At 44.4% G+C, this 12,642-nt stretch overlaps 1 protein-coding gene across 1 annotated transcript; it reads left to right on the top strand.

Moving 5' to 3' along the window:
* Nucleotides 1–4,478: 4,478 nt before the first annotated feature.
* On the top strand, nt 4,479–6,950 carry T265_01891 (hypothetical protein; the record flags this gene model as incomplete). The annotated part of the gene is made up of 7 exons (XM_009166017.1): nt 4,479–4,761; nt 4,799–4,840; nt 4,884–5,024; nt 5,056–5,167; nt 5,615–6,081; nt 6,628–6,711; nt 6,757–6,950. The coding sequence occupies 7 exons, from the start codon at nt 4,479–4,481 to the stop codon at nt 6,948–6,950; spliced, it is 1,323 nt and encodes a 440-aa protein (XP_009164281.1).
* Nucleotides 6,951–12,642: the final 5,692 nt, after the last annotated feature.

Raw genomic sequence — 12,642 nt, 5'->3', positions numbered from 1 at the left:
AGTGTCGCGCCATCAGTTCGGCGGAAACGTGCAGCCGGCGCCCGGTGCCCAATTGCGATTGGCGCGAGCAACTGGCCAGCTGAGTGTGGAGGAGCTGGTGCATCTGGCCCGGAAACTAGCCGCGACACCACTGGCCACGGTGCAGTTGCAGGAGAAGAAGGATTGTTCACCAGTGGAGGACCTGCATACCAGAGTGGACCAACCCGCCGAACAGCTTGCACCCGTAAAGACGGTATCGCGGAGGCACGCTCGAACCAGCCGGTGCCACATGTGTGTCCCCGCACCCGATCACTTGTATATATTAAAATTTTAGAGTACTCCTGTTTTCCTGGGTGGGTCATGATTAGCGCACTGACACAAGTTACCATGCAAGCCGTTGTCAAGGTAGACGAGAAAAGGGAGTTATGTTTGATTGATACAGGAGCAGGCGTATCGCTCAGGCGAAGAGGAAATCAAGCTGAACGCAGACCGTGCGCGCCAGGCGTGAGAGCCGTAGGTGGATTTCAAATGAAGATTGACGGATTTTCAATGCACTCGATACGCTTACGTGACTAGTCCGGGCAGCACGCGTTCCCGATCAGCCTAGACGTGGACTAGACGATATTGGAGGCGGATTTTCTCAAGGGTACAGATTCCGTGCTTGACCTAAGCAGGGAAAGCTGGTGGTGGGGTTAGCCCACTGTCAGAAAAACTGGCAAAGGCCGAGGATTGTTATGTTCCGAATTCAAAGCGATCTCTAAGGCAGTTTCTTGGAAGAGTGGCAATACACAGCCGGTTTGCTAACGGTTTCAACACGATTCATATCCCAACTTGCATGGAAAAGTGGACCTGAATTCTGACTAGTTTAAAGACAAAGCCGGCTGACATGAACTGAAACTGAATACCATTGCTGGCCATGAGTATCCCTGGGCCGCTGGGTAAATGGCCAGAGTCACAACGAGCAAAAATCGAGATAGAGATGGAATAATTCAAATTGGGAGCAAATAGTAATTTTTGTCTCAAAAATGTGGTTTGATCTGAGGTTAAGTAGACCCACTGGTTGCTCTGTTGGAGGGAATGCAGGTGTAATGAATAGGTTGGATCTGGAGATTGTGCTAATGCATAAAGCAACTGAACACCATGTACGGAATTAAAGTTGTGGAATAAGCAAGTCGAAATCGCAACTGAAAACCAGGCTGGCCAATTTTGAACAAAATTCATCGGGTAGGATGGAACTCGTCCCAGAGACATTTGGGGCCAGATGAAGAATTCGCTCGTAGTTGCGATTATCGGCTCTGGTGGGCGAGAGGGTGCGGTCAAGATTTCGCAGAAAATGGTTGCGGGAGTGCCATCACACAGGATATGACAGTGCCATGCCATCATTGCACTGACATGCTTCGGTTCACGGGCGGCCCCGTATCGGTCGTCAACCGTGCCGCGATCGGAGAGGAAATACGCATTTCCGTGGTAGCTGGAGCCGGGTGAGACGAGGAAATTGACACGGAGATTCAGGTCAATGCAGGGTCACGGATAATTTACCTTTCGTTGGAGGAGCTTGTGAGTGTATACCGGGAACCAGCCAGATTGAATGAATAGCGGTTCTATGGGGCGTTTATGCAACTGCAGTCGAAGTTTGAAGCTTGGAAAGGCGGGGAATGAGGAATGAATAGGATGAGAGCATCAGCATCTGGTTGCTGCCAGTAGGTATCAGAATAACGGTGTCAATAAAAGAAACTAACAGAGAATGACAGCAAGCTACATGGACCCAGGAGAGGCATATTTGTTTGCTGATCTATAGACCTAGTACTAGTTGGGCAAGAGTATGTGCCTACTTTCGGGAAGGTAAGGACTTCGTTCACTGCCGAACTCAAGGCAATTTTAAACCCCCTTATGTGTGAGGACTTCAGCCGGAGAGCCTACATATTCGCCCTGAAAACCTGCAGAGCGGTGCTTCTGACTTTCATGTGAACGAAAGCCGCTGAACGACGAGAACCGACAGGACCCAAGAAACTCAGGTGAAATCCTTGATCTCTTGTATCAATCAAGGAGCCTATTGGTGATTACCATCGTGAGTCGATCATGATTCCCTGCTTACAGTATCTGCTGAGAATCCGGTGATCGATGTACGCGCTTGTTAGTCGTGATTTCGCAAGATACCGTTCGCAGCTGGAAACTGCTACGGCCAAGAAACATACCCCACAAAAGAGTGACCAAAAGTGCGGGCCATCTGCCGGCTCGGTTTCAAGGAGAGCCCTGGTTGGACAACACTTTGATCAAACAGCCAATGAAGTCTTGAAATTCCCTGAATGATGGTTGCCAGTGACAGATCCATAAGTCGTCAGAATTTTCAGTGTATCACCATCCACATTACGTACGATGCGCTCCAGAGGTTTTCTTATCCAGGTTTTCGGTGTTAACATACGTTGCACAGATTTGGTGGTTGTTTTTCTGGGAGCGATATCTTTGGGGGTCAAGACCAAGAACTAAGCTGGGGAATATACGGTTATCATTGAACGTCCGTTCAGCATGTCACTGAAAGCATTTCGATAGTCGAAATCTTATACTTTTAAAGACGGGGAAAGTTTCCGGTGCATTTTTTAAACTCTGGAATGTGTCGCCATATATGAAGGACGAATTAGGCTAGCGTTCTACGTGGAAATCTCATACACTACAAGCTTGGACGCGTGCTTCGACTTTCTTTTCTAATTTTGTTTGCGCCTACTGCGATCATCCGCGAGCTTTAGGTACTAGTGACGATATCAAAACATTTCGGAGTATTTACGGATTTTGTGTTGTGAGCACACCCCTGGACAATCATAATTGAATTACTATTCACTCAGTGAACTGTGCCCACGACGAACCATTTTAAACAGAACAAGTCCTGGTTACTATTTTCCACTTGACCCTTTTTTTATTGTATACACGATTCAGCGTAATTTTTTCTTTGCCACCTACTCCTGGTAAGTGGCTATTTGTGTATCCAACCCAAGAATCGAAACACCGAAGACGGGAAATTTGGCCTGCATATCTGGGGGATTCAAACGAATACCTAGGTTGGGCAAGGATTAGGCGCCAAAGCCCACCCAGCTCTCGCACAAAAGATCTAAAAATTTATGGGGTTGAGAAATAGCCCCGACAAAACTGCAGCCACCTTTAAAGTAAAGAAAATATATTGAGACTCAGTGTAGCTCCAGGCATACCCATACAATATTCAATAGGCCGGGATGGGCTGGGATAAGTACGACTTGAAGATTCATTCCTGCAGTATTTTAGGTTTTCATGAGCGTGCTAAACAACAGAACTAAATGTCGACTTTCGAGATCTTAATATTACTCCGTCGCATGTCGCGGCGGAAAAACCCCGAATGTGACCGCACTGATTTGTCCCGGCCAAAGGCTCCCTGTAGTCCTATAAATTTCACTATTTCATGGCGTATGTAAAGCGTAATGCAGACTTACTTACGGCTGACTGGGCCCAATGCAAGGTTGGATTTTGTTATACAATCCAATACAGTCAGGCAAGATCCAACCTAACCACCGCCTCTTTGGTTCTGAAGAGGCCGGCGCGGAATCCACCTCCTGTCGCCTACGGTGAATGAATACAGCACGGTAAGTTGTCAGAAGGTGGCAGGCAGACGGTTATACGGTCCTCAAAGCTCAAAACCTAGGTGAACGTCCGCTAGGCACAGCCCAGTTTACTATGATGGGTGGTCGGTTTCATCGTTAGGATCTCTCATGTCACGCTACCTGTATTCGGAGTGCACGGCACAAGCCATGGGGCATTTTACCATGGCCAGCTTGGTTTTTTTAGATGAAACCAAGCAAATAGCCGGGTCAATGCTAAGAATTATCTGAAATAACACGGAATATATTTGTCCATATCTTGAACCTGTTATGCTTTTTGCACTAGGTTGGGTGGTTCAAAGCAGACGAAACAGCTGCTTTCCGCCCTTAACGTGATGACCTTTAACAGACTTTACTTCCCCTCACTTGAAGCCGTGTGATCCGATGCGATTTATCTTGTTAAATCTGACCAAGCTACCGGATCTTTCAACTTGAGCTGGACTGAACTAAAGTTCAGTTGTTTTACTCAATGAAATCGAGGCAACTGCGCATTAACGCCCATGTCTATCTTTTTGAAGTAATCAATAAGACAGCTATTGTGAAAATGGCGGCAATAAGTCTACTGGATAGCGCTATAAAGTCTTTCGTTGAAATACCCAAGAAAATGCATGGAAGAATCACATACACACGGGTATTGTTCTTAACTATCACTACTTAGTCAAAACAGACACAACTTCTGACTTACCGCTCCTGTAGAACAGCACAAGACTGGCCGCCTATATTCGATAGGAGGTTTGCAAAATCTAAGACAAGAAAGTTATCTTATTTGTACTCTGGACTGCATCGAAATTTTGAAAGCAGGCCTACAAATAAGACATCCATACTTGGCCTTCAGGGTGAGGATAATCTATACTTTGGTTAGTGATTTACGTTTTTATGCTTCAAGAAGATAAAACGGCAGCATCCTCTAAAGGAGACTTCGAAAATAGAAATAAAAAGGAGAGCAAATTCTATGATGAAGCCATTGTTTCCGCTGAACTCTATTCGAAGAATTTCCGAGAGAGGAATTTTTATGACCGCCCTAATCTTTCCAGCCCATATAGTCATGGGTGGACTAAATATGCCCCTCACACAAACCGCCATCCTGAGTGGTATGTTTATGGTCCCGAAGATGTAGATGAAGGAGTGGACCAGTACGATTATGATATGTCAGCTGGTGGTTAGCGTTAGTTTCCCTATGATTGGACGATTTTCAGACGACGAAAAGGAAAATAGTACCTTGCACAAACGTCAAACTGGTGAGTTCATATATTTGGACAGAAGGTTATGCAGCATTCTAAGGAGGAACTTTTGGTGGCGTTGATGATCGAGCTAAACATCCGATCGGAGGTTTACGCAATACCTACTCTAATTCTGATTTTTTAGACACCAGCTTCACCAAAAATCGCAACGCAGTTGGTTCTACTGAGTATTCTACAAGAGGTGAGCGCACACCTTTTGATGACAATTCTAGGCGACCGTCCACCGAACATAAAAACTTTGAGGGAGATCGAATCCAAGCTGAGAGTTCAACAAATAGAGCCCAAATCACCTGCAGATATGAGTGCTTACTACAAACTTCTGGGGTTAGTAGGAAATTCTTTCCAGAGTTCGGTTGAAGCCCCACGTGGGCCTGATAGTGTTTCGCATAGTAGTACAAACAACAACCAACCTCGGGCTGTTTTTTCTACGTCTCATGTTTCCGCTGCACTGAGTCAGCTGTATGCAGACCCAGCTGTGTCAGAAATCGTGGACAGTAACATCGCGAAAAATTTTTCCGGAAACCCCCCGCCACAAGCTACTGTAAGGGCGGAAAGGGCATCAAACCACCCAAAACCACAATACAATGAAAGGCCCGGTGTTACTACAGCAGTACCGTGCAATCCAATAACCGCATCGTATCAGCGGCAAGTAATGGCATCTGGACCGCTGGGACAAAACGTGGGTTTAATTTACATTTTGCTTAGCTAAGCTCTTAGGCTTTGCGCTGGTTCAAAGCAATGGTAAAATCACCATTATTTACATTACCACAGTTGTGTTGTTCAGACAAACGCCGCTTCAGCTAACGCCTGTATCAGTCAACAGCTAGATGTTGCCTCACACAACCCACCTTCAAATGAGCATGTGGCAGGTAACCACTATTTTGCAAAACCCCTCTTAACTGACCCAAAAGACTTGAATCAGCTACAAAGCCAACCGGAACCTATACCTGAAAATCACTTGCGGGAGCAGCCAATCTCTCACAACACTGTCCATGATCAGGGCAATATGGCTCTCGATGTTAATCTGAAGCCTACATTAAACGTGCCCATCCATATACGTCCATCGGAACAAATCCTTGGCTCCGCACTGAGTTCAGCAGTTGCAGGAAGCTTCCCAATTCGACCGGTGAAACCACTATTATTTTACTATCCTCCTCACACAAACCATCTTTTTGGGCGTCCAATGATGAATTCCCTGATTCTCCACCAAATATTGCAATATCAGATGGGCCTCCGAGGTTAGTAGTTCTGCAGAACTTTTATCTCTGGATAGTATTTGAACATATAATTCGGTCAACAACTAAATGTTTTTGTGGGCAAACGAGGATTATACTGTTGTATTGTCCTTTTTCTCCGCATACTAGACTTCGGTTTCGATGTCTTCTTACGTATGCTGCTGAATACGCTTTAAAGACTTTCATATCGTCGGGCGTTGTAGCGCACCGGTTTGCAATATTTATTTTCATTATAGTGTTTTTACTTTATTAAACAGAATACACATCCGTAACGGGTAGTCGTGAGATGCTTTTGCTTTGAAAACGTAAACCTAAGTTAAACCTCCTGGTAAGAACACATAATTAGAAAGGTGATACATGTCATATAAGTTTTTGAATTGTATTGGTTAGGCATATAATAGCGCAAAACCTATAGCCATATTCAGCATTCAGGCACTGTGGATTATCAGTCCAGTTTCAACCACCAAGCCAAGATAGTAAGTGACAATGTGGGTCCAGAAAGAGTCGCTTGTACTCCTGGAGTATTTTCTGTTTAGTCCAAGTTCCTAGCAAATCCGAAATTTCTTCTATTCATTTTGTTAAACCGTGAGGCTGCCAGAACACCCGCCTCTGGTGTGGATTCAATACTTCAAAGTAATACGTCTATATTACCCCTAATATATGGAAACGAGTTTTCAGTTTATTCGATCAGTATGGTGTACAGCATGTTCTGCGCCCTGACCACGCTAGCTGCTAAAGCTGGTCTTCGTTCTTGTCTGATAAATGTAATGTTCACCAGTTTCGCTTGGTCGACTTTGTTGACTGAAGGGCCAATAGGGCGCGCAGCGCCTGATCAAACCACTGCAGCCTGTGATGCTAAATACATGTTCTAGTGAACCTCACACTGTATAAGCGATTCGTCATTTTTGAAGTTGTCTGCTACATATATTAGGTGTTACTATCCTGGTAAAAGAGCGGCCTTGTGCTGAGCACATGCTTTGGGACTCTGATGTAATGTTTTTCGTAGTATGTAGTACCAAAGAGAGATAATATGAGATAATATGATAATAATATGAAAGGTAATATATGGGAATTTGTATATCGACCTCATCTGTTATGTGAGGCAAAGTAGCAAGACAAGATTAAATGTTTGCGATAGTATCAAAAACAATGGGTCATTTGAGCAAAGGAACTTGAGAATCTGGCAGTAAAACTTCTACTTCACTCAATCTGAATTTGAAAGCACACTGAAGACAGATTTTGGATGTATTATGGCAACTGCGTTTATACCATTGCGGCGGCAGCATACAATGTTCACAGAAAGCTGGATGTCGTTCTTTCAAGGTTACCCTGTACGGAAGTATGTGCACCACGAGTCGGACAAATAGACATAGCTTATTCAGCCACACACAAAGATAAATCGCCGGTGAGAAACAAAATCAAGCCAATTTTCGGTCCGATATCTCTGTTGCGTGTGATTTGAGGCAGAATTCATTCTACCTGCCGGTCGTTCGGTGATTCTGACGCTTGCCACGTACTCCAGCAGATTCATCCAGCTCAGACAGGCATTTACTTTTGCAATATATGAAAAAGGCCGGACTTTCTACGGGTATAATGACTGGCGTTCTGTAAATTATCATGTGCATATTTTTGTGAAAAAATGTGTGCATAGTTGCGAGAATTGGCTTGCTCACACTCACTAGTCGCTTCAGGTGCTGGATAAAGGCATGTATGCGATCAATAATAGCAAACTGTTACAAGGCTGTAGAGACCAGATTCAGGTCAACGTAAGCTTCATGAGTCATATAAAACAGCATACACAAGAAGAAAAGAACAGCGAGGATCCGCGGGAGGGGACATCGGGAGATGGGAGGAAATACATAAACGGTCACCAGCTGACGCATACGCACACGACGCATACGCATACGACTGAAGTGCTATGCTATTATTGAAAACGTTGGTAGCTCACGTAGAGCAGATGTACAACTACCAATCCATCCCTACGATACACTACGCTCCCCAGCAGCGAACTGAACACACCTCAAAGGTAGTGGAACATTCGCAATCGAATTTTCCAACTTAGTAAGCAAACCAACGACTAGGAGCGATTATTGACGAAGTGTCAACGGGATAATACACTGCAGTTGTATGTATCATTTCAAAATTCACGTCATATCCCCAATATTCACAACCTCATTATATGCGGCGCCATCCGAAAGTGTCCACATACTATTTAGAATGCATTTTTTTCACGCGGCTTGTCGCCCGTTGAGCATCGGAATAAAATTCTGCCAAACCATACTTTCGGATTCCAAAACAGACCAGCTTCCTTCCACATGGTGCTAACGAAAACAGTTGTAAACACCAGGAACGACGACCGCAGGATGCAGACATTTGACAGGTTTTCGTACAATTCATCAGACGGATATATAATAATACAGCGAGGACACTAGGATAAAAAAAACAAGAAAAAATCAGGCTACATAAATGTAGCTTGAGAGAACGTAAAGTCTGACCACATCAGTTCCTTCAGGGAAACGACAATTCTTAAATGAGAAATCCGGCAATATACTCAAAACCTGCAGACTAAAAGAAGAAATTCAGTGTGCCAAACAAGTCGCAGTAAAAAGCGTGATTACGCAGCTTGTGCTGAACACACACCATCGAACAACTCCGCTGAGTTCATATTCCATACAAGGGAGAGTACCAAATCACGAAAATAAGCCCAAAATTCTGTATACATCAATAATCCCTATATCTTACAATTGTCGACAAAAAGCCGGCAACTTAAGAATTGTCATCACTCACGCGGAAAAAAACATGAAAAGTAATGAACATATCTTTCTGCACCCTTATCCTCGAAACCGTGAGCCGATTATCAAAGCCAGGAACGGCCGCAGGCCGCCGGAAGACTAAGCCATAAGGAGCACGGAAGCACTATACAGTTATTTTACCCTTTCTGGGATTCAACAGGAGTGTCTGTTGGTGAATCCTTTGAGTGGTAAGAAATTACTACCTTCTGGCTAGTAGGCAAATTACTGACTAACCGCACCGAGATCGGGGGTGCGGATGTCACAGAATAGTGCCACCTGCCATGTTGGTGACGTTCCTACTGCCCTCTCTATCCGAACGTTTCAACTGAAGGATCAGGGAAGCAGTCCTGAATTAAAGACACATGCCAGCACTGTATTACTAGGCTTTTGCGACACATGTGCTTCTGGAGTCGGTTGATTCTCTCTATTATTCATGATGGCTGCAGTAATGTTTCCAGCTGTCGATCAGGGAACCTTTATCCATGTTGGGGCTTGCGAACTTCACCTATTCTGGAATCGCTAATTTGGCTTCATAGATAGTCTCGTAGTAAAAATGATTCACACCGTAGCCGCACCAAAGTCAGAATCGCCTTGTTATGGATGACCATTGGTTCACTTCAATTGGGAAAGTGGGGTCATATAAATTTATACCCTATTTATACTCAATTAGATCGTGGGTCAATTGGTGCACGACATGTCACACGTGCATGACATACTCATGTCCTTCAGACTACATACTGCTTGTTTTTTTACACGGCAGCCCTCCATATGCCATTCAACTACCTACGGACGCAGCCTGTGCTACCCCAACTCGGCTACAATCCATACCTCTCCGCTTTTAATTATACTGTTGAGCCAAAACCTGAAGCTCTTCGGGAGGACACACACATTTCAGAATCAACTCATGACATCTCTTCAACGGCGTCTTGGCCTCAAAATTCTCGAGCGGAGGAATAAAACCCACTTATCGTTCTTGTTATTTGCAGTAGTTCACTCTTTGAGTTGCATTTCGTTAGATATTTAATTCTGATGTTACTCATATTGATCCAAAATTAGTATTGATTCCTTTCTGGATACTCCACTCCGTTTCAAATATGAGTGAACCTATCCTGTTGAATGTTTTGCATCTCTCTAGATTGTAAACTGATTTTCCCAGTAAAGTTAAACGTATTCAATAAAACGCTGTGCACATGTCGAAAATGTGTGATGAATCAGGTTCACCTGAATCCTACCGATCCCTGTCGGCCACCAACATGTCTCCATCAAATGTAGCAGAACCACAGAAAGGATGTGGTTGTGATTAGCAGAGCCATCAACGGAAGGAGTCCCTCCACAGACACGCAAGGTGTCTACTCTTCAACACAACCACCCGGACAAACTGGATAAAATCTAACATGTTCTTCGTTGGCGTCGCCTAGCAACACATTTCTCCAAAGCATTAAAAAACAGTCTCCTGAAAATCATCGGATCCCCCGATGGTAACCTACATTCTCTCCACTGGAAGAAGAAATGTCACCAGGTTTAGACTCGTTTCGTGTTCAGTTACTGGACTCTATGAAGAAATAAGACAGCTGATTGTGCAATAACAATCCTTCGTATGTTGCGTAAGTAAACAAGCGAAATAACAATACACCCAATTACGGGTCTTGCTTTCCCCAACTGATCAATGAAATTAGCTAATGAACCACCAAATTCCCCAAATCTGTAGGTAACTCAGAGGAAGAGTGCTATCGCAAGATGGGCGAAACTTACACCGGAGAAGTCGTCACCCGAAAAGCCAGTTCGCAATTGTGATTACGCGATATGGATCCCGCAACCGAGTGCTGATTGGCGCTGTATTTACTCTAAGTGTGAGTCAATCACACTGGTGTTCAAGCGCTTGTGGCGGAACGGTGGGCTCTTTAACTCCGGGAGTTTACTAATCGGGAGTTTCGTCAGATGCGCATTGCTGATTACACCTAATAAGGATGATAGTTGTAGGCGGCTTTCCAGCATGGATTTGACTCACTTACACAATGAAATCTCAGTTGGAAATCACCAAATCTGCTAACAGTACTATCAACTCATAAATCGTTCCTAGGAGACGGTACTTCGTCTCACCTTGCGACAGATTTTTCGATCACGGAAGGCGCTTTGTTCATAGGTGTTCCTTAATATGGGTTCGAATGAACTCGAATTCCACTCATTCCTGGGGCTAGAATAAGGTAAGACTATGTAATTCGTTTAGAACATCTACACACACTCAATATTTTAGTTCAGGGTTTATGAGGCGGAATTCGGTCTTTAAATGTAATGATACGGATAGGTGCATCGAACCACCAACATCATGATCATCACATAATGGTGTTAGTTGGTTGTTGATCAGGTGGCTGTTGATCTGTTCGCCGCTTGCAAACGTTTCGTCACCATACGGGGAGACATCATCAGTGCGCAGTTGGGTGCGTACCCAAACGAACTGACAATTAAGACTGGTTCGAATTGGGTTCGTTGGAAACTTTTTTCCAATGTATACACCGATGCTAGGGCTGATCCTCCGTGACCATCGTAGCTCAGACCTAGTTGTACGACATCTAACACTAGCTGCCGAGTGTTGCGCACAACCGGATACCATTATCCGCACACTATGGAGCTCAACTGCCCGGGCGTGTCTACTCGAATTGAAATTTTGGGCTGTCAGTTGAGCATTCTGATGGCTTCAGAACTAGTCCGTCCTACGTACACTTCCATATTTTTCCTTCGGTTTACACTTGTTGATGCATGTCACCTTCTGATAATCAATTTAATTACGTTACAAATAGAGCACCAACTATTGGTGAGTCAGACACACCACGTATACCGTGTCAGATCCACCTTCACCTTCAATCGCACCAACACTCATCATCAATGCCGCCTCTGTTCATCTTCCGCTATTCTGACACCACGAACCATGCACCTGGTTCACTCAAGTTCAAGCTCAGTTTGCCCTTTGCGGAATCACTATGTGATCGCAGTACTCCCTCATGACATAGCAGCCGATTTACGCAGCATTTTAATAGATCCTGATGACATCAAGCCGTATACTCAGTTACTAACCGTCATCATTAAACGCCACAGTTTATCCGAACACAAACGACTGGAACAAATACTTAGTAGAGAATCTCTTTATGGCTAAACTACATCTTAACGGCTGCGACGATTTCACATCATGAGGACCGTGAAATTGATGGACCCTTGTTTAGACAGCAAAAATGGCGAATCGAATAAAATATCAGTGGTACTCAAGAATAAGAATACGGGGTCCACAGTTTTTCGAAGGGTTGGGACATGCTATTTATTAATTTATTGTCATTTAACGGGGTACACCCTAGGACCTTGCGAACGGTGTCATTGCCGAACAGCCAATAAGGAACACCCACACACTGTTAATCCATCGCTCGTGGCCATACAGTTTAGTATTACACTACCAACCGGGAGATGCGGCTTCCAATATGCTCGAAACTTCGCGAGGTCCGCATTGCTGATGATCCTCATCAAGGAGATTCACATTACTTATCTGCACAGATTGACCTCACTTATAGGACGAAACGTCGATTGGAAAATTCAGTATACACGATTGGTAGATACAGAGTCATACAGTTATCGGATCTCTCCAGGAGTTTACGTGGGGACTAGTCTGCATGTGTTCTCTGCCGGTCCATGAAGTTGGGCATATCTGGTTCTTAACTTAAGCACAACCAGGTGTTCGGAATGTCCCAGGGGGAACAGTTGTGAAATAGACCTTGTTTCTAAAGGG

This window comes from Opisthorchis viverrini (assembly GCF_000715545.1).
Source record: "Opisthorchis viverrini unplaced genomic scaffold opera_v5_21, whole genome shotgun sequence".
In the NCBI taxonomy this organism is placed as follows: Eukaryota; Metazoa; Platyhelminthes; class Trematoda; order Opisthorchiida; family Opisthorchiidae; genus Opisthorchis; species Opisthorchis viverrini.
This window is presented reverse-complemented; position numbering and strand designations above follow the sequence as displayed.